We start from the raw sequence: 23,242 nt of genomic DNA on the forward strand, positions 1-23,242 counted from the left end.
GCATAAGTACACTCACTCAAAATGACAAATTTGTCCGTGTGACCTGGGTATTAAATTTCCTTCCCAGTCCTTCATGCAGTGTTCTTGTGTTCATAACACAACGTGCAGTCATATTTCTAAATAATTGAACGAGGAATGCCACTGGAGCCAATGTTTCGACAAGGGGACTTGCCTTCATCAGGGGAGCAAGTGCCTTCCTTAGCAGGGTGTTGTTGTACACTTTGCTCACTCTCCCTCAACCTCGAAAGGGGAGGAGGAGAAGAGGAAGCATGTGCACAATGGAGGAAAACAAAAGAAAGGAGAGAAAGGGGCTACTGAGATAGAGAGGTTGTTCTACAAACAGAGGTTCTGTGTCGTTTAGTAAGGCAGGACCACAAAATAGCGTCGTTCTTGTGTAGCGATCGGTGTAGTTCCAAATCCTGCGCTAAATACAGCTCCACTACAGTGAAATCTGAGGAAGCGCGTAGCACGGGCACCCAGCGATTCCCGTTCGTAAGTTCCCAATGCTTCGTTTACCAAACCGTTGATGACGTAAATGTTTGAGGTAAGCATGTCGGAATTCCCCGGCACGAGTAGAATCTTAGGGAGATTCGCAAACTGAATGTACGACATGCGCACTACTTTGTGCCGCGCTTTACCGACTTCCTGATTGTTACAGCAGTTGAGATACGTGTCGTCTGCAGCGAGGTCCGTCAGGTTTTTCCCCCTTCCGATGTAGCGCCGGAGAAGCGCCGTGGGGGGAGCAGTCGTGCGCTCAGCGAGGCGGTGACACCCTCTCTTGCGCGGTGCGGAAGTCGGCCGCATGTTTCTGAAGAGTTTTTAGCGATTTTAAGTTAATTATTGCGATTGCTCCTTGATTATTTCTGTTAATTATATTACTTTAAACCTCGGTCGTTTATTGTAACCCGGTTTTGAGCATTGATAGCATTGTTTTAAGCATGTATTGACCACTTGATTTTGAGCGTGATCACGCCACATGACGGAGACATGCCGGGCCCCTAAATTGCTACGCACTTAGAAGTCAGCTTAGCCGCAAGGGCGAGTCAATGAATGAGATAGCATTAAATTGGAATGTGATCCGAAGTAAGTCTAGTAGCCAACTCCCTTAGAATCTGGCCTCGCGTAACTCAACGAAACGCCGGTGTAAGGAAGCGCGGCCGCTGCAGCGAGCGAAGCGACCTTCATGCTATCACTTCATCGCAAACAGAGTGATGAGAGCAGCACGTATGAGCCTTCTCGCAGCACGTATGAGCCTTCTGCTGATCCCTGTCAAGATAGTGCGCTCGACCGCGCCAGTCCGAGCAAAGTGCGGAGAGTACCTGCCGGAGCCATGCAGACCCCCTCCGGGACCCCCCACCCTCCATGGACCTCTCGCACGACGAAAGACGGCTGGCGCGTTTCCTCTCCACCTGAGCCGCGCACATCGGCTACCCTCGCACGCTTTTCCTCGCACATAGAACATAGGACGCATGGGGCGATGTTATCGATTTGGACTTTATGCGGAACCTCACGGCGGCGCCGACGGCGATGGCATAAATGCGCCGGCAGCAGCCATATAATTGCTATCGCAATAAATATAAAAAGGAAAAAGAAGGGAGGTACTGCAGGGTGTACGTCTGTTTTGGGAGGTATTGCGCCGATTCATGATTCCCCTGGCCCTGGGGTTGTAGAAAATATTGCCGTTGTACTTTTCCAAGAAATACATCACAGGGTGGGCAGCGGCTGAATGACGATTTCATGGTGAGAACGGTTAAAAACCATTATAGAAAAGACTTAATGGGACGCTAAAGGCAAGTATGAAGTCTGCGTGTACCATAGGCGGAGAGTTTTCATTTTACCGGAGGGGGCGGGGGCCCGACTTGCTCTTCCACATTTCTCTCTCTCTCTCTCTCTATATATATATATGTATATATATATATATATATATATAGAGAGAGAGAGAGAGAGGGGGGGGGGGAGAGGAGTCCAACCTCCAAATTAAAGAATTTAATGTAACTTTAGTCTCTTAGGTGCCCGCGATATAATAATGATCTGTAAGTGGAAGACCCTAGATTTATTTTTCAATTTACAAAAAGACATCGATCCACCTCGTAACTCTTGGCTCGAAGCGAAAAAGGTCGCGTAGGCGACCTTTTTCGTTGACTCGTTGACTGCGTCGCGTAAAATCGATTCACGCAATGCGTGGGGTTAGGCTTTACTTAGTTAAAACATGCGCCACACAGGAGACAGTAGGCTAACGCTATCACGGGAAGCTTTAATTATATGCCAGTGAGTTCAATTCAAGATGGCCGAAAGTAATTCTGAGATATTAGCAAATACCATTTGCTACCACTACACCTTGTGCGAAGCTGCGATTATGAATCTGGAGGAGTAATGGAGTTGCTCATTGGTTGCCGAACTTTTAGTAAAACCCTTTACTGATAAAACTGCGTACAATCTTTTCTCGGCACTTTCATAAGCAGGCATGTCGAAGGGTACCAATATGTAGGCAACCAAGAAATTACCCGTTTTTTTATTGGCGAGTAAGTTTGTGCGAAAGCATTCACTGACTGACTGTGTCGGGATTGCTTTGTATTCTCAGTATCATTTTTGTGTTCTCAAAACCATTCACTACGGGGTTCAAGACAATTAGGGCGCAGCTCTTAGGCGTCCGTTCCTGCGTTAAGCGGCATCGGCGTCGGCGGCGTAACCGATAGCGCGAACGAGGACGAAAAAGAGCGAATGCGGAGTCTGTCGATATCACGAGATACTGGCCTCTAACCTCGCTTTCTTCCTCTCAGGGTGTCTACCGAGTTGACATTTCTAAATTCCCTGAGTTTTCCAGGTTTTCCCTGAGTGTTTTTGCTGAAATTCCCTGAGTGAAACAGAACTTTGTTTTATGTCAAGATGGGTAGATACCATATCGCTCGGTGATGTCACTCTCTAATACGCATTTTAGAAAATTAAAACGACTTAATCCCATTTGAATAGTACATAGAACAGATAAACCTCAATATAGCGAAGTTGGTAAAAGCGGCAACTCACTTCGTTATATCGAAACTTCGTTAAACTGAAATTCGACCTTTCATGCAAGGCATAGTTACTGAAGGATTAATCTTAAACTGAAAATGCCACAAGAATGCTCGACTAATATGGCAACATGAAAAAACTTTTTTTTTAATTTTTTGCGTGAAAAAACAATTTTGTTGAGCCTGAGATGCAGCAATCACAGTTAGATGCCTTGCCAGAATGTCACATGTAAAGACGAAACAAATGCGGGTTTAATGCACTGTGGAATTGCACTTTTTCTGCTGCTGCGGGTTGTTGTCAAATACTCGCGCGTTGCCCAGAGCAATGCAACGCCTTTGCTATCATGTTGCCCAACCGAACCATTTGCTCTCCACGAACGCACAACATCGAAAACCATCCCACGTTAGAAAAAAAGAGTCACAGTTTCACTGCGAGAGTAAAATAGTAAATCCGATAGCAACAAAGAGGAATTTTATATGAATACAGGCTAGCAGCTCGCTCCTTCAGGAAACGCAGCCGCTGCACTAAGAGAAGTGCCCTATCTATGATCTATGGCTCAGGGGCGGATTCAGGTACATGAGGGGGGGGGGGGAGCACAGAGGCTGAAGCCAACGCTCAGCAGTGCATTTTGGTGGGTCACGCATATTTACAACAGCCCAGAGGGGATTATGGCGGTGCCTAAGAAGCCTTCGTTGGAAATGTGCATAGGGAAGCAGGAAAGGGTAGAGCAATGAGAGGTAGAGCGCAGGGACAAGATTCTCTTTACCCCTTTTGGACAGTGGCAGGCAAAGCAACTTGACAAAGGGGGCAAACTCGACAAGCAAGCCTGACAAAGGAGGTGCCATGGACGACAGGCATCGAAGGGAGGGGGCGGGGGCTGGCTTAGGGGGGGGGGCGATCGCCGCTACCGCCCCCCCCCCCCGGGATCTGCCACTGCTATGGCTTCAACGGAAGTTTTGCAATTAGAGCACAACACCTACAAAGGTATGAGCCGTCTGCTGATCCCCACTAAAGATACCGCGGCGCACGCGACCACGCCCGCTGGTACAAAGTACGCGCTTCCTGTCGGACTCACGCAGCCACCTCCCCCCCCCCCCCACCTTCCCAATGCACCGGCTCCTATCTCCATGTGCTCATCGCGCGAATGAGGCGGTCGGCTCGTTTCATCTCTGCTTAAGCCCCGTTCGTCGGCAGCGCTCGCGCACTTTCACTCGCACATGGAGCATACGACGCGCGGGGTGATGTAATCGCGATTTGGACTTGATAAGGAAGATCATGGCGAAGGCAAAAAATTCGCGTCGGAGTGTCTATATAATTGCTATCGCAAAAAAAACCAATATAGTTGCGGGCTAAGATCGCATGAAAGCACAACAGCAGCCTGAATTACGGCACATCCAATTATGGTGGAAACGTTACTGTTTTCCGACATCGCGCGCCGAATCGAGCATGTGGGACCCGTGCCGGTGTCGCGAATTTCGGTGGCCGCTATGCCATGGCTCTGAAAAGTTTTGTAATTCGGCTTTGTAGCAAACACCCACGTGGTGTGGCTGGTAATTGCGAGCTGCAGCCCCCAAAAATTTCAGTCGACTGCCTAAAACTTGTTTCAGCAGTGCCCTCATCGGGAAAAAAAAAAGAAAAAGCTTTCACTTGCTGTGAATGGGCCCGTTAGTTACGCTAGCCCTCGCCTGGAAATTTATTATATTCTTCACGGAGTCCTAAATAGCATCTTTGAAGCTCGGGATCAGAGCGAGTGAGCTCTCCGATAACAGCCAACAAGCGTCTTTTTTCTCGCCGATCGGGATGGCTTGCCAGATACGAGCCTTGTCGAAGACATCCGCTTCCTGCACGATCGCGATCGCTTGCAAGATAACTCAAGCTCGTTACATCTACTGCTACCGCTTCTACAACTAATCATGCTTGTTACTTGACACGCGGCGATAACAAAAACACCATATCGGGCGCTAACGCACAGCACACGCGAGAAAGATTACAGAACTACACCGCGTACTCACAGAATACCCTGACAACATTGCGCGATACGATGTGTTGTGGTTCGCGGTTCCCGCATGCCACGCATTAGCCGGATTCTCTCCCACTTCACCGCTCCGAAGGCGATGACAGCATCGAGGTGCGCCACTTCCCCGCAGCCGCAGCGGCCGTTTGATTTGAAAAATGCGTTCACAAAATACCGAGCAAGCGCTACCGCGACTTTCGTCGCCTTTCAATAAAGTTACTGTGGATTTTCCCTGATGGGAGCACAATTTCCCTGTTTTCCCTGAGAATTTTCAGACTACCCAAAATCCCTGAGAATTCCCGGTTTTCCCGGTCGGTAGACACCCTGCCTCTGTCGCGCGCGCTGGCCCCTCGGTCGGAGCTCGTGCGCATGCAGGGCTGGCACGTGCACTGCGGCGGGCTTCGCTTGTCGTAACGGGGCTGTGGGCGTTTCACTTGGTTCGCGACAGCTGCAATGCACAGAGTGTACAGCGTGCGTAGCACTCGAGCGCTGGCAGTTTCTGTGGCTATGTAACGAATGTTACATTGCTACAACTGCGGATAGTCAAAACTTCAAACACAGCTGGCGTTGCCCGAACACGAGGCTGCGCTCAGAGAATTAGGCAGTATCGTAATCGCCGGTGAATTTTTTAATTTGTCATAGCTTAAGTCGTCGCTTCAGTTGTTCATCAGCACAACATAATCTGCACGTAAAAATCCGTTTGAGGGCCACTTTACCATTGAATGTTTGACTTGTCACTGGCCCATGTGCCGAACTTTAAGAGCTGAAATGAAAAAGAAGCGGGCATAAACAGCCTCCTGTGAAATAGCTGCCAGACAGGACGACCTGGAGACATAAGCCAAGCTCTTAAAGAATACCCTGGGGAGGCGCCAGGGGGGGCTCCGCCTCCCCATGAGGCAGTCCGGGGGGGCCCCAGCCCCCCAGCCCCCCCGTACTCTCCGCCTATGGCGTGTACATTTGAAATACCACAACAGTGCTTGTTTTGTGCCAAGGAAATCCTTAGTTTTAAAGAAAATCACGTTTTAGTGGTCCGCATATCGCTAACGCAATTCAAGCTGCCCGCATCTTGAGGACTTGTGACGTAGCATTCGCCAAACCCGCCTTTAGTTTTGTGCTATGCCAGCGCTTTCCGTTGTCTGGCAACGTTGCGCCTGCACCGGAAACGCGCCTCAGAATACTTCCTAATGCGTTAGTTTCAGTTTACTCCATGGCCACTGCTGCGTGCATTTTATTGCGACGTTTTGTGCAGATATAATAATTAACTTCAACGAAGCGCTGTGTTTTTCTGTGTAGTGTCACGAAGCTCCATCCCGACACAACACAGAAATGTAGTGTCAGTGCCGGGTATGACATTGACACTACATACACAGTCAGGGCCGGGTATGGCCACCCCATGCTTGCGTCTTTCTTTGTTCTGGTGCCGTTCGGTGAGCGTCTATTTGTGCTGCTGGTTCGCCGCGGTGTCGTAATGCGACATGATTGACACATGTATACAGTGAAAGTGGGCGCGGAGCCTTTACATGTGATCCACGTCGGACCACAATGATGTTCATGCACCTTAAGGAGTCGTGTGGAAGGCGCCTGACAACTCCAATGTCTAGGATGATTGACGTAAGCAGGCTTGATAAGGGTATATACCCATTCTCTTTGATGCAGTTTTACTTAAAAAAAAAAACAAATAAACCTGGAAACCGTTTCTTAATTATTCCATTTCTCTGACATGCTCATGCAGCATCCGAAGACTGACGGAACGCTGCAGGAAAGCAATGCTTTGAAGGGGGCACTAACTACAAATATGTTGCACCAACTCGCCCAAGCCACCACTCTAGCGAATCAAAAAGGTCGTTCAAGAAACGTGCTTAGTGAAGAAGAGGAGCTTGGCCGACTTGGTTTTGGTTCATGACGGCGTATAACAAAGCGTGAACATTTAATATGCTGTAGAAGAATTGAAAACTGGGCCAGTTGGTGACAGTTCGTGAACATATTGAAAACACAGCTCAACCACGACGCGGACCAAGAGAGAAGAGGGACAAATCACAGCGCTGGACAAGTTCAAACAAGTGCGCCGCGACACTCGCGGTCAAAATCCACGCTAGGTCTAATCTAGCCCGGTTCAAAGAAAAGCTGTCTCGAACCGAGGAAAAAAATACTGTCATGCGATGTTCCAAGAACCCCACGTTTGGCGCCAAATGTGGGGTCTCTCGCGTTCGAGGAACAAAGGACGCAGTGTAGTGCCGTAGTGCTAACCAACAACAAGGCATTTATTTGCGCACCTTTTAGATAGCAAGCCCACTAGCCGAATTATACAAATGATAGAATGCCAGTGAAACACAATGCAGAATCGACGATGTTCAACTTGTCATGCCAGGACAACGAGCGAGCAGTGTTTGCCCCTGCCGGAAACCGACTCCTATGTTGCGCGGTGTTCGTGTGGTTCTATCTATTTCTCTGTTTTTTTGCGCTAAAGTCTACTATGATTCCTGTCTTTCGCGGGTCTAGCCTCACCAACGAAGGCGCTTTCGGGAAAACTGGAAGGTGTCCGCGGGAATGTCTCAGCGGAGCTCCTCATCGCGCGCGACCCGCTCCCAAGTCCAACCCAAGAGAAAAGGAGTCGTATCCTCCTGGCCCCGCGTTTCCTTGTCGACAGGTGGCGCCACCGCGGGAACGCTCGCGCCATCTCGTCTTGGGCCTTGTCTCGCTTATCAATTTACATATTCCCTTTGCTGCTAACGCTATTCGATTAAGAGACAGCAGCAACAGGAACGTCAACAACGGACAATGATATTTTTAAAAACTTGATTTATTCAGCATTTGATGATCATATTTGAATGAGTACATGCACTGCTATTTTTTTTTTTCACATACGGTCAGTCATTCCTGGCTCATTTTCGGCAGCCATTAAGTGCCTGGCATCACTAAACCGTCACGGACAACACCTTCATTCGCATACACATATAAAGATGTACTGCTTAACTTGTAAAGGCACAAACTGCACTCATAGCATTGTCTAAAGCATGCAAAAAGCAGCATTCATATATTTATTTCGCGGTCTCTCCTAAAGCGCACATGAGCAATAAATAAATTCTTTTTTAAGTGCGAATGCACTTTATAAGCGACCCTGAATCCGCCGTCCCATAGCAACGGCGCGAGGAGCGGAGAGGAGCGTCTGTAGCAACAGCGCAGCGACGTCACGCCCCACGTGACTGCGCGGGCTCCGCCCTCCGCTCCGTGGCTGCGCGCGCCCCGCGCATTGCCTGTGGTGATGAAGGCCGGCGGCGAGACGCCGAACGAAAGCGTGCGAAGCGAGCCGAGCACCCCGAAGCCGATCTGGCGCGGGGACGCGCGATGCGTGAGCGAGCGCGGGCCCTCGAATTCGATCGGCCGGACGCGCGCTTCAAGCGAGACTTCCTGGACCGCAGCTTCGGATATAGCTGCGCGGTGTGCGATCGACTGTGGTTCGACAACAACCTGAGCCCCATCTCGGGCGTGCGCAACGCCGCCAACAAGTTGAACGCGTTGCGGGCTCTTTGGAACGAGTTCGGAAGACAGATCATCATCATCAGTAAAATTGCTTTGCACTTCAAAACGGCCAGACCTCCGTGGGTCGGCTGGCGCGTGCTCTCTCGCTGCCGTCTCCTTCGCTCGGCTCTGCAGTTTAGTCGCGCGCGCCCCCTCATAGCATCACCCCGTGCTTCGCACTTCCTCATACTCCCCTTCGGGGAAATGCGGGTTTTTTTATTTCTATATGAGTAGAAACTACCTTTGTCGTGTATCTGCTGACTTCATTCTGTCCTGGACGGCAATTAGCACTTTAGGTCTCAGGAAAAACCCTGTGAGACTTCTATGGATGAGTGTGGCAGGAGACGTGCATTTTAGCTTGCTTCAGGCTTGTTTTCCACGGCATAATATTCGGACAATGCTAAGGCGACAGAGGTAAACGTCTTCCGTTGTGTGTTGAAGAAAGGAACCCTGGAAGTAAGTTTATTCAGGGGACATTTGCTCAAACTCGAATGGCACATTCTATATATATTTGATATTCCTTCTGAGCAACTCTTCGCTACGTGCCGATACTTCCCAGAAGCACTTTAGATTTATTTCGTTGTATCCAGTAATTTGTTATATACGTGCTTGCTGTGTCCAGATCTGAGTGTATTGAGTTTGTTTGGCTGTAACGGTAATGTATTTGCGTTAATGACTAATCGCGATGTGTAATGTGCGAGGTAACAGTGCTCGCGCGTTATGTTCAAGTGTCTTTCTTTTGAAGCAGAGCTCACTCGGTGTGGTTAAATGCCGTGCCATGCACTAGTGTCTATTGAAGCTGCTCACGAGTTAAGCATCATCAATATTGCCAGGTGAGCTCTGTACCCGAAGTGGCTTGCCGCACAGACTAGTGTTGCTAGAACAAGGAAGCCTTCATTGCCGTTACATGTGTGCGTGAAACGAAGTGCCTTAGCTGTGTCAGCTATATTTATTTGAGCACTCTTCTAAGAAATAATAGCTTCCCCGCTTGCGGAATATGATCCTCTGTGTTTTGATCTATCCAATAGGAGTTGGAAGCATGTGTTAGATTTCGTGTTAGGTTCGTGGTGTTTTAATGAGGAAGCAGTAAATAGCGAGATCGTTCTATACTTCTAGAACATATGGTAGATGAAACAGATGACTGTGAAATAGTATTGTTGTGTGCAGCATTGTTAAATTCTTGGAGCCATTATTTATGGCTGGATGACAAAAGCGAAAATACTGATGTAACAGTGTTAGTAAGGAGTTGATCTAAAAAGCCTACGCAGGGCATAAAATGCATTTGAACTTTTTGTGCACAGTATGGTACACTTGTGGTTTGTATTGATCTTGTTTAGATTACAAGAATGCATTTTGTCTAATGTATGGTGTTATCGCGGGACTCACTTCAATGCATTGTACTGAATTTTTTTCTTGTAAAAACATTCGCTCCTGGATTGTGGTCTTAGTTAACCATATTACTCTGCTGTTTAAAAGTAGCGCGCTAAGGGCATCAGCTGATAACTCCCGAGGCGCTTCTATTTTGCTTGGGCATCTGTCGCGTGTTGCCCATATCACCATCTCCAGCCACCACGCGATCGGTATTAGCGGTGCATCGACGACAAAGAGAAAGAAAAAGGAAAGCAGCATTTGAGATGAATTCTGCATCGTAGCGCGTATCATCCCATTTTTCCCTGAATGAACTTCCAGCGGTCACGCTGCTTTGCGAGGGTTGGCACAACTTTCCGGTCTTTTCGAAACAATTATGCTTGTAAATGCTAGAGGCCTCCCTTTTAGAAACCTGCAGGTTATTTTACTTATAGTCGGATACAACTTAAGAAGCCCGGAGAGGTCCCCACCCAGATGTCCGAACTCACATGACGTGGGTTATATAGCTCAGCACCGAAGTTACTGTAGAGGATTTACTTTTCATTTACGTTAGATAAAGATGTATGATGATGTGCAAGGATTCTAAACGCATTTAAACAAGATCAAACTAAATCTGTGTTGCGTCCGCCTTCTGTTCTAACACTATTTCATTTGGTACTGAATTATACACAGTTGAGACGTTATAGCGTAGATGCCACACTTACGGCCATTCTTGGCACTTCAGATACCGGTCATCCATATTGCGTGTGAGTGGTCTCTTATGTCACTCGAACTTGGACAAAAGGGTGTGCCCTCCGTGTACACCTATGGCATCCCTCAGATTGGAAACTGGATCGGGTAGAGGCCTCAACAGGTGCATTAAATGAAATTACGCTGTTCTTTAAACTGTACTTAAAAATACACGTCCAGTTTGCATTAGCTAATGAAGTTTTCAAACTCGTACTAATAAAAGGATACTACTTTTTTCTACATTTCTTTCAGTATCTCTACGTGGAGATTTGTGTATGGCTAACCTTCCTACATCCTAAGAACACACCCTGTTCGAATGCACGTCAAAGTCAATCGCACATCGGAGTGATACTGTTGGTTACTCGGTATGGCACAATGCAAGAACTATATGGCGCAGCACTTTCAAGAGTGCCGACATTTCGTGGCTGTCGGGTAGCAACGCCAACTCGATCCTCCAACAGGCGCACTGGGTTTCAATCACGAGGTGGCATTGACTCTGCTACGCAGCAACCGCGGGGCCGGCATGACCGGAAGTGGCCGCCGCGCGAAACACCGATGGCCCGGATGACTAGACGGGTTTCTTTTGTGCGTCGCGGATGTGGTGGTGGACATCAGGGGTATTGCCAGTAGACAGGTCCGGTCGAGGTATGCTCTCACAGGGCACCTCCGGGTTGCTGCGCACAAGGTAGACGACAAGAGGACAAAGAGAGAGGATTAAATTGCCTACATTATATGGTAGACCCTAAGAACAAAAAATCACAGTTTCGCCGCAAAGGCGAAGCAATGAATGCATTAACGAATTGTTGTTACACGAAGTAAGGGTAGCAGCTAGCTGCTTCAGCATCCGATCTGGTGTAACATTACAAAACGCTGGCGTAAGAGAATGCAGACACTCCAGGGATTGAAATGGTTTTCTAGCTGTCTGTCCTTTCAACGCGAAGTAGGCGCTGAGAGCACAGCACGTATACAAGGGTACGAGCTGCCTACTGATGTCTGTCGAGATAAAGCGCGCTCGACCACGCCCTTTTGATCAAAGTTCGCAGTTTGAGCGTTGTTCGTCGGCAGGGCTCGCGTGCTTTCACGCGCACCTGGAACATAGGACGCGCAGGGCGATGTTATGGATTTGGACTTTATACGGAACGTCACGGCGACGGCGACGGCAAAAATGCCTCTGGAATGTCCATATAATCGCTATCGCGATAAACAAATGGCTGAGGTTTAGCTCTTCCAAACCTAGTTATCACGAGCGGAAGGTATGTTTGGCTTTGTTTTGCAAACACTATGCACACAGTTTCATTAAAGTTAGGTCTCTTCTTCTCTTCGGTGTTCGTGTCGCTGAATGACGGCGGAAGCTGCAGTAGCTTCGATCTTGGCATGCTTCCGCACTTGGTAAGCTTCACTAGAACCTGCTAATCTGGCGTCCCTTTAATCCGGTGTTTGAGCAGGAACTTTACCTTTGCTTGAGATTCCGCAGCTTTCCGTGTACATATATATCTACTGGATGATTTGATTCAGCCTGTCGCTTGCGCTGAAGCGCACGCACAGACGGCCAAGCCGGCGCGCTATCCATAGCAAGGCTGAGCAGTGCGCTACCAAGCGCCGGAGAAGCAGCGTTAAACCTCCGCCTAGTCACGTGGTACCGCAGCGCCGAGGCTCCGAGCGAGCGCAGCTGCGACGCCTCTCCGCAGCGGATCACGTGGCGTGACGTCACGCCTGCCACATTCGCGCGCCCGCAGCTCGCGCTTCGGCGGCTCAATGTCACTGCGATACGATGAATGACCTTGGGAGACGTAGCTTAGTAGAGCTTTCGGTCTTTAAAAAAGTAAAAAAAAAAAGATTTTCTTGCCCTCGTAAAGCTGGCTTTTTCGCATGAGAAAGATAGACCGTGGAAAGCCTGATTTACAGGCCACCGACGAGATTTAAGAACGGCCGCCGCCGTGGCGCAACTTACGAGTGCATCGTACGCGTATGAGAAGGTTGTGGGTTCGGTTACAACCAGCGGCAAGTTGTTTTTTCGTCGACTTTCTGCTTATCTCGCTTTCTGAACAAGGACACCTCAATTAAATTCCGCAAGTAACACCCCGTATGCCTTCCTTCGACTTCATTATCTCTTGGCTTCGCATGTCCGTGTATAAAATAAACAAAAAAGGCTTTGATCCGTTTCTCTTGATTCCTTCGTTTTTTGTTTTTTGTTAAAGTAAACGCAGAATGCTTAACCTATCCAGAACTTCTCCACAAATAAGGCGCTTGCTCTACGATGCAGTGAAATGCATGAGATAACATGTTAGGTGATGCACAGTGTCTTACTTCGCAGCGCTAAGATGCTTTAGCATTAACGGACATCGACACTTGGGTTGACATTCGGCTTCTCACTTCGACGTTACAGGCTTACAGCGAAATTGTTTTAAAAAGACAAACAAAGCAATAATGATCAACCATGGTCATCCTGTTTAATCCATGTACAAGGTGTCTTTTATTAGGTTATTTAGAAACCTGTTCACTTCACCTTTTAAAAGCGAGAGCGCATCTCCGTATACATTATCAGCCTATGAATGAATATTAATGGAGATTTAACATATTGGATGCTAATAGTAAGGTTATCAATGGTATATTTAAAAATATAAGTTATGGTTGCAGGAGAATGTATTTTTTGCTGTGTTACATTAATTATTGCCTGGAAAACAACTGATACCTATTTAAAAAAGTGCAATGTTTCATATTTTTTATCGTATTAACTGTTGTATAACATTTGTTAAGTTAGTATCGATGCATGTGAGCTGCTACTTCTGCGGCTTCCGAGAGGTAAAGGCCTTGGTCAGGAGGATTACGCCATCCTTTTGGCTTGCCTTGCGCGCACGAATTCGTCTTGCACGAAAAATGCTTTTAAGAACCTCACTTATAGTGTTTAGCTTCAGTTTCGCTCTCAAGTTTCAAGTTAATTGTTAGCGATATAGCGATACATAAGATGAAGAAGATACATCACTCTGCGTCTGAACTCGCGCATGCGCACTCACTCTGTCAGGTCGGGACGGAACATAGTCCTGGTCTGGACCGTGGTCAGGGAGTAGCAGTTTGTCGCAGAGTATGTGTGCCAGCGTCGTCTTTCGGATCTCCTGAAGTTGCTCTGTGAGAGAATAAAGAAAACAGCGCTGTTATGGTTGCAGCCATATTGAGCGGCTTGGTACGTTGTATATATAGTGTAAGGTATGCGACGTCTTCGACACTGGGTGCGTTGATATCTACCGCTATACACTGTGCCACGGTCACACACTCTGGAGGCTTTACAAGCGCGCATTTTATGTCTCACAATTTCCTCTACGTTGTTTTCTATCACTACGTTGTTGAAAATAGCGCAGTTAGATGTAATTAGAACATGCCTACATATGCCTCATTGACATTTTAATGATTAGGTGAGTACTTTTTATATTTTCGAAAGTCTGCCCTTAGGCATAATAATTATTGATTCAAAAATACACATACAAATTTGAGTATTTTTGAGGTGAGTACTAGTTGTTCTTCGCGTAACGACGTTCCTCCTTTTCTAAATCGTGCTGCGTGACAGCTGGGACGCCCTGTGTATGTCCATTCGATCGTTTCGAAAACTTCGAAATTTCGAATAATTAAAATTAATGTCGAAGCGAATTCGAATACTGTAATATTCGTTCGAATATTCGAAGTGCTAGAATATTCGCACATGCCTAGTATATAGCAATCACCGGCCCATCTGGTCCTTGCGGTTCCCACGACTTCTTCAAAGTATACGGCTTAAGCTTCTTTACCTTACCTATACCATCCCAACGTCTTTCTGTTCACTATTTCACTCCCTTATTCTCTGGATGTTGAGCGATGGTGTTGTGAGGTTAGCAGAGAACAGCGCCATTTTCCTCTCCGTTGTATCACCTTACGTAAACAGCCACCATCATTACTTCTACACTCTATTACAACCTAACAAAAAAAACGTGGCTGATCCCTCTGTCATAGGAATCAGCATAACACGAAAGTAAAACGTGTCTTCACAGGCGTAGTTGAGCGTTTGTTGGGCATTCTTTCGCCCCGAGGGCGATGGAATGAATGCTACAGCAACAAATTGTAATGTCACGCGAAGAACAGCAAGCAGCTCGAAACTTGCAACGCGCTGCTCAAGCAGAAAGGACGCACGAAACGAACATACACAGGATGAGCGCGAACTGTCACAGCTGTAACTTATTTTTGTGTGAGCAGCGCGCTCCTTTCGCAAAAGCGGTCGCTGCAGTGAGCGAAGTGACCTTCGTGCTCTCAACGCAAACTTGCGGTGAGAGCACAAGACGTACCCACCACCGTCATCACGAGATAAGCGCGCGCACGAGCGACCACGCCCTGTAGAGGCGCGCACTCATCGCGACACGTGGGGCGTCGACCTTTAAAGCGCGCTCTTCGAGCCCTTCGCGCCATCTCGCTATTGATAACGAAAACACGCTGATGTACCCCCGATCTCTGAGTACCGCCACCGGCAAATGGTGTATATAAATTTCTCGCCGTTAGCATGGCGAAGAAGGTGCCGCCTGTGGCCTAATAGTTTCGCGTCCTGCGCTGCGGAGCGAGGGGTCGTAAGTTCGACTCCCTGTGACGGAACTTTTTTTCTTTGCCATCTGTTAGTCTTTATATTTTACAACGTCATATCCGTGACGGAAATACGTCAGTGGAGCCGTGGTGGACCCCGGCATAAAACACTTTCGTGTTAAAAACGTGAGCTCCGCCCACAAAACCGCGGCGAGCCTGCCCTTCACCTGCGAAAGACAGTCGTGCTAGCTGGTTTTCGCCTGCTTTTTCTCGGCTGATGTAAATACTACGCACATTAAGAGTTAAGGGTTCGTCTCTGCTACCTAAAACATTACGTTTGGCTGAGCAGCGATCTCAGATCCTTGACGAAATTTATCAGGACGTTCAGTTTTGCGACCTAAAACTAGTGGCACAAACGTGTGTCTGTATGGGAAATTCAAGAAGTGATTAATGTCGCGAGAATAAGTCAGCGCTGTTGGACGAAGCAATTATGCAAATTATATGTGGGAGGGTCAGCAATGGCTTTGGGCGGAGTTGACATATTTTATTGGTTTACAAGTGAGTATAGGCACGCGATACATTTCGCACTTGGACTTTTATGGATACCCCCCTCGAGTGTCCGCACAGCTGGGAGAGGGCATCCTGCTCACCTGGTGCGAAGGATCCGGCCTGTCCCTCGTGCTCGTAGTAGAATCGATCGCCAAACTTGAGCCGACGGAACTGCTGTCCCAGTATGCAGGCGAACGTGGGACCGACCAGGCCGCCCTGGACGCTGCTCTCCGTGATGCCACCCGTGAAGAGGTCGATGTCCGTCACGTCACTGCGGGAGATTCAGATAATTATAGATAGACAGTACAGGCACAGAAATATATAGCTAGATAACAACGTGGGAAGATAGTCCGATCGATCTGTTGAAACAGGCAGCTACATGCAGCTAGTATGGGCATACGCATGCAGATGTATACACATATGGGCCGTTGTGTAGAGATGGGGGCTGCCCATTCTGTAACAAATTATGTTGTACTGTCAAAACTTTGCATCAAATTTTCATGCTCTTCTTGACGGGGCTTCAGACTCGGCTGATAGTAAGCCAAGGCTGTCTTTCTAGGCTTTCTTTTCCGGGTCTCCCGTTTGATTCGCGTCTTGTTACATCACGATAGGAAGATATTTTACGAAAATTTCTATTGAGTCATCGTATAACTGAGTCACCGTGAGTCATCATTGAGGTATCGTACATGGTAAATAAGTTTTTATCTTGTGTACAGTCAGTAATTTCACAAGTTTTCATTCAATCGAATTGCACTGGCTGAAAGAATGTATATCGGTTAACTATTGGCCACAACTACAACTTAAAAACAAGAAAGCAGTCATTTATTATTTTTCATTGCTGACGCACCAGGGTACTTCCAACATACCGTCAGACGTGCTGTGCCTTATAAAGATCCAGCGAAAAGCTGTGCAGTGCGAAGTGAAATGAAGCCGCGTTGATTATAAGCGGTCTTGACTCTTTGAGCTGCACCTTTTTCACTGTCATTATTTCAGAGAACTGTCAAATCCAAGCCGTGTACACACAATCTATGCATGTACCTTCACCGACGAGGACTACTTAACTCTACAGATGCATACTTAAAAATAAGTGCGATCTTATGCCTACCTCGCAAACTATTTGCCCATGATCTGCTGAACCCGGTCACTCTTTGGCTGTTCCTTTCCCGCTCCTATTGTCTAACAGCCGTCGCGGACTGTTTCTATACTCACTCGTATAGTGTGCTGTACAGCTGCACGATGTGCGCGGGCGTGTACTGGAGCAGGTCCTCGAAAGTGGTGGCCTGGTAGCCCGTGCAGTACTGCAGGTAGTCCACGTACGGCCGCAGACCGTGCTCGCGACCGCGCTGCAGGTTCAGCGCGACCAGGTCCAGCCCGTACGAGTCGTTGCGGAGCCGGTACAGGTGGTGGGTGACGCCCTCGGTGATGAAGCTGCACGTGCGATCGAGGCTTTCATTAGCACAGTGCGATAGAGGTCGGTAGCCAGGTCGTGTCAGTGACATAGGTCGGAAAAATAAACTTTGCTCACCGAGACTTCTTACGTTTTCTTAGGGACCATTTAGACTCAGACTTGCACGGATGCTACGTAGCCGGTCTCACCTGGATTGACACTAACTGAAATTCCGCTCTCTTTCGGACTCAGGCCCTTCACGTCCCCTCATGGGAGGCCTAGGCCCGGCCACTTAAACCTGCTGGTTTCTCCTAATAAAGTTCATTCCTCCTCCTCGGACTCATTCAGGCTGTCACTTACGATTCATGCTACGTCAGACTAAGTTGACTCGTGGACTAGTTTGCCAAATCCTTGTGAGTTGCGTGTAAAATGGAAAGCCGGTCAGTGATGCAAAAACACGGATGTCCACTGAAGGTCTCAGCTTGGCGGCCATTGCGACAGTCTCCACAAGTCCACCGGGTATTTCTGCAAAGTTTAACTAAAATCCGCGAACTTGTTGATTGACTTGATCTCAAGGTCCTTTTTTCTTCCGGAGATCAAGTACCTACGTGAATGTCGCTGCTGCATTTAGGACATGTACACACATATAGTGCGGCTGTACGGATGCCGAATTCGTTAGAACTGGAGAAGCCTGCCAGGTGGATGGAGTTTTGTGAAAGAAAGACAGCTGGAATCCAGAACTACTGCGGCGTAGGAATACGAAGAGCTTTGTTCAACAGTCCATGTATACGGTAGTTCATCTCTTTCGTATTTTTTTAGGGGTAGTATAAGTTCCGTGTGAGCCGAATTGTAGATATTTCGTTTTTTGTGATACTCCAATAACGATAGGCGATTGCAGTGTCAGTATATGTACTGTATCGCAACATACGTACTGCACAAATCTTTGTAAGGACACTTTCAGTAGAGAACCAGGAGTGTTCAGATATTAAAAGTTCGTTTTGAAAATTCCGTTCGTAACGAAACAACAGCAAAGACTGCATTACCTGTCGTAGTGTTGCCCCGGATGCCGAAGCAGGCCCCGGATGATGTTGTCCATGTCTCCGTGGTACAAGTAGAAGGGGAAAAAGTAGAAGTCCTGCAACTCAAATGGACTACGCTGGCCATCGATGTCAATCCTGCGCATACATATAGACATGATGAAAGGAGAAAAATAGGACAGGTCGTATGTTCACTAGAAAAACAAGTCTTTTTTTCTATGAAAAAATGCGTAAACGGTGGGCGGGTGCTCGAGCCGACGTTTCGACAAGTGGACTTGTCTTCCTCAGGCTGGAACTAAAATCAGTTCCAGCCTTGATCAAGACAATTCCACTTGTCGAAACGTCCGCTCGAGCACCCGTCCACTGTTTACGGATTCTTTTTCATCGCAAGCTTCCATCTTCCCCTTCTTGAAGTTTTTTTTTTTTCTAGTGATTCAACAAAGTGACGTTATAATGCGCGGTCGAGTTCCAAAACTCAGGAACCTAGCTAGCGCGATTATTCGTTGCATGTTGCAAGTCGACAAAATTGGCACGAGTACACTTGATGTGAGCACTTTAAACGGCGTAAACAGAAATGCGTCTGCACCGCGTCAAATATTTGCTGGAGCAAATATTGCTTTAAGCAGGTGTGTTTCAAAGGTAGACTAACAGCCAAGCTCCTCCCCTCTCTGCAATTGGGTGCCACGGCTAGTACGGATCAGAGCAAATAAAAAACATACATCCCAGCTGGTGAGCCCCAGAAGTCGTCGGGAAGCTGAGCCATACAGCGTAGACATATAACAGCCCAGATCACATTGAGTGGATGCATACGCAACGAAGGCTCCCGCATTAAAGAAAGAAGAAGGAAATGAAAACCCGGCCGTTATGATCCGGTAATAGTGCCAAGATAAACTGCATCGTAGGTTAAAGTAAATTAGGGGGCCGACAGATGGAAAACACATTGTGAGAAAGCGGTTGTTTAAAATAAAAAAGAAGGCTGCCTAGAGAGTCTGACTTCCGTTATATATTTGTTTGTACATCTTTTTCTTTGCAAAGATCCTAGAGTGCAAGAAAGATGGCAGACGAAAAGAGCAGCATGCTTTAGCACTGCGTACCGGGGTTACGTACGAAGGAACGCCGTTACGGACGCAACGTACGCAGTTCTAAAACTCGCTGCACACACCATGAGCGATCATGTTGCTGTAATTGTCTCTTCGGCTATCTTATTTCTATTGTTCTGGGTTGTTTACAAACGCTTCAGCTCCAACAATAGACCACCCATCCATTCTAGCGGATTGTTTACACGCATAATGAACCGTGTTCATTACACGCGGGTATAGCCAACTTAGAACATACGCTCTGGCGGTGCGCCGCTTTACTCTTCGTCGAATGCATCTTCGTCGCCGTCCAAATGGGAGGCTACCATTAGTAGCCTCAGATTTGAAGAACAGCCATGGGCAGTCCAACGGGCCCGCGACGCAGCAGAGAGACTTGGCCTTTCTGTTCCGACTAGGGAGCGGGCCGCTACTGCTAGAGCGCATTTCGATGGACCTTAAAGGGACACTAAAGGCAAATAAATATTAAGTCGACGTTGATTGTTGAAACAGCGATCCAGAAACCTCGTAGTGCTATTTTTATTCCAAGGAAGTGCTATTTTGAAATAAAATCACGTTTTAGTGGTCCGCATCGCGTTAGCGCACTTCAAATCACCCGCCTGAAATCAGACTTTCATACGTCACTGCTGCCGTGCCCAACGTTGCCCGCCTTTACTGCGCGGGCGCCGACACTAGTAGCAGCAGAGCGAAAGTAGCGGGACCCACAGCAGCAACAACGGCCATCGAAGCCATCGAAGCTTGCCGCAATCGCCGCAATGGGTGTGGACGGAGAACTTGACAACGAGACATTGGCTCGCGACGCTGGGCTCCAATTCAGCGACTTCAGCCCCGATGAACGCGGTATGTTGCTGAGGGCTCGTACTGCCGGCGTCGTTGCATGCGGCATTCTGTCGAACTTTCTGTCAGCGACTTTCACGAGCGCGCAAAACAAACGCGGCAGTACGCGATCCCGAAACTACCACTGAGACGCGACCGCGTGAGCGAAGCAGGGCGCCGGGCGAAGCGCAGTTCGGCCAAAACGGAACCTTTGAACCACGCGCGCCATTCCCCATGGCAACGCCACAGAGGTTCTTTTTTCCATGAATCAAACGGAAATGAACAAACAACATTTTATTACGTCTTTTGATGCATGGAAGGTTCTTTTTTATTGCTGCTAGTTTGATTACTAGTGATTTATTGTAGGCAGACTCTCATACGTCATCGGGATCACTTCCAAAATGTCCCACTCTTGGCGCTCATCGTGTGATACATTTAGCTTAATTTCTCGGTAAGTAGGGCACTGCTGTTGATAATATTGCCGTTTTAGAAGTTGTCATACATTGAGCTTTCACTCTGACATAAATTGTTATTTGCCTTTAGTGTCCCTTTAATAAAGATTTTCCATCCACCCATCCATCTCTTATCCCGCAGATGATACAAAAATCACGTCCCTAGATCTACAGCATGGTAGTACCTCTGGAAGACGCCGTCGATGAGCGTGTGTCCCAGGCGGAAGGCTGCGGCGGCGAACTCGTTGAGTATGGTGGCGTCCACGTCAGGCGCGTAGCGACTGCGGCCCGTGGGCACCAACTGGTAACGCACCATCGCCTCTGGTCCCAGGATGGGCGGCAGCCACTCGGCGTACACGATGTGCTGCCACTGGGCATTCAAGATGCGCCTGCGCACGACCCAGTGTCAGTTCAGTTAAACTGGGTTTGTATTCTCAAGAGCACACCGAATAACTCTTAGGAGAAATATTTCAGCCGATCGTGATGCGGACCTGTTTATTGGGGAAGTCGGCTGACCAATTGCCAAGGGTCGCTTGCGAACGTAAAGCTTTTCGAAATCGGCACTTTTTTTTTGTTTATCGTTACATGTTGCCAACGCATTCAAGAAAATGGATCTGCTTGTCGCATCACAACTTGCATCTGGATACTGGTCTAGCAAAGAGGCTGGGGTATGAACATGTCTAAAAGACAGAAACGATAGAAGTGACAGCCAGTCCTGAATGCCAATGGGTTCATGGTCTTACGGGATAGTCTATTTGGAAGCCAACAGCTCGGGATCACGTGACCTGAGCAGAAACGTCACATATTGCTCCGCCGTAAGGTATGAACGAGAGGCAGGGTTGTGCCCAGTGTCGCGTAAGTATCGCTATTTTGCCAGTTTCACTGGTTGGTCCGTATCACTCGGGTGGTTGGGGCGTAGGCAGCAACTGACACCGTACCACTTAGCTGTTCTCGCTATCCGGCCGGCACCACTACTGCCAGAGCCAGGGTCGACAGCTAGGTGGCGTTGCATCAGTGACGTCATAGTGACGTTTCTGCTCACGTCACGCGACCCCACGCTGTTGAAGTGCGAATGGACTCTCCGTGATCTCACATGACGCACAACAGCAACAGTCAGGGCGCTAAGGAACAGCCTGCTGCATGTGCTCGAGTTTCTGCTCTAGGGCTACCTAGTAAAGTATCTTCGAGGTTAACTTGGACGCCTTGGCAAAACAATGTCTATATTTGTTGTTTTTTGGCGTCTGCGTTTAGAAAAGTTGTTAAGCAATTAAAGACAGATGCGTCGCTTTAAACAAGATAGGTACTTACTTATGCGTACTATAGTTATAATTCATTGACATAATGATACTATATTTATCAGTGTCATAGTACTATGTTGTGCCTCGAATGTTTGACAATGATAAGTATAGTGTCACTATAGTACGCGTACTACGCGTACTATAGACCAGAATTTTCATCGCTTCAGGGGCAGCCATTTTTGGTGGAGAGCTGCTGATCACATGGATGGAACGGACGATCACGATAACAATTAGCCTGTCCTTATCTCATGGTGGCTGTGCTGACCTGGAGTGTTCGCTCGCCATGAGTCATGACGTAACAAGACCGCAGCCCCTAGCGCTGGCCGCGCCGACTCATGATAGCTGGGGTCAAGATTACGCAGGCTTATTCTACACGTGGGTGCGAAAGTACGAGTAGAAATAATCTGGCCTATACTTATCATTGCCATAATGTCTAACCGATTGCAGCACTAGAGTTCCTCTAGCACTTTCAATATGAAGCTCTACCAGCTCTATAGCTTTAGCCGTTGTCGCGACATCTCAGATAGCGAGCACCAAGCGCGCATGCGTCGTACCGTGTCGTGGAAGAGCCTATCGTCGTCCCAGTGAGTGTTGAGCTGCTGCAGGCGGCGGGCGACACGGTTGTGGTGCCGGAGCCACACCGTGTGCATGCTCGTCAGCGCCGGATGCTCGTTCACGCGCTCGTCACCTGCGCATGCGCAGAGCGACTCAGTCAGCACTGTTCCGCTTCTTGAAGTGAGGTCGCAAGTCTTCAGTCAAAGCTTTATCAGACGTGTATGAGTCAACTATACGACGCAAAGAGTATGGGAAGCTTCCCTACTGTCTCAGTAATATATTGATTTACTTTAACTTTCACGCTTCAGAAATTTTGTCATTTTCAGTAGGGGCGTGCGATTAGTGAATTTTTGAACCGAATCGAATACGAATCGAATAGCGATGACATCGAATTGAATACGAATACGAATCGAATACTATTCGAATAGTTTTTGATAGTAAGGCAACCATTTTCGTACAAACCAAGAATTCCACAACATTTTACTTGAACGAAATATTCACTAGCTTTAACAAAGGAACATTACGATTACTTTTAACCGGCAAAAAATACCACAATTTTGTAAACTAAGGCAAGCTCGTTTTGTAATTGCAGGTTGATTTACAAAAGAGATTACAGTATTCAAGGTGGTACTTTGACAACAGCTTAAATAAAACTGATATATGTATAAATAAAACAATATTCGTGAGCCAACAGCATCATGGATGTCATAATAAAGACAGTGGATTGATGACCATGTCGCTTCCGCGACATGCCTTCATCCTCTAATCAACATAGCGTCGGCAGTCTCGTAAAACCTTGAGCTGCAGGCATTTCGGTAATTCGACGATTAAGACAAGAAATGTTATCCTTCTCTCTTCAACGTTTCGTTCCTTGAA

At 47.7% G+C, this 23,242-nt stretch overlaps 1 protein-coding gene across 1 annotated transcript in view; it reads right to left on the reverse strand.

Moving 5' to 3' along the window:
* Positions 1-13,713: 13,713 nt before the first annotated feature.
* LOC119406777 (chorion peroxidase-like) overlaps positions 13,714-23,242 on the reverse strand; it is a gene marked incomplete at its 3' end in the record, with an annotated part of 13,665 nt that continues 4,136 nt past the window's right edge. Inside the window, exons 2-7 of the mRNA XM_037673510.2 lie at positions 22,346-22,499; positions 20,699-20,902; positions 18,158-18,289; positions 16,937-17,155; positions 15,829-15,998; positions 13,714-13,763 (exon numbers count right to left, since the gene is read on the reverse strand). Of these exons, the coding sequence (XP_037529438.2) occupies positions 13,714-13,763; positions 15,829-15,998; positions 16,937-17,155; positions 18,158-18,289; positions 20,699-20,902; positions 22,346-22,499 (929 nt within the window). The remainder of the gene's footprint in view (positions 13,764-15,828; positions 15,999-16,936; positions 17,156-18,157; positions 18,290-20,698; positions 20,903-22,345; positions 22,500-23,242) is intronic.

This window comes from Rhipicephalus sanguineus, chromosome 10 (genome assembly GCF_013339695.2).
Source record: "Rhipicephalus sanguineus isolate Rsan-2018 chromosome 10, BIME_Rsan_1.4, whole genome shotgun sequence".
Taxonomy (NCBI): Eukaryota; Metazoa; Arthropoda; class Arachnida; order Ixodida; family Ixodidae; genus Rhipicephalus; species Rhipicephalus sanguineus.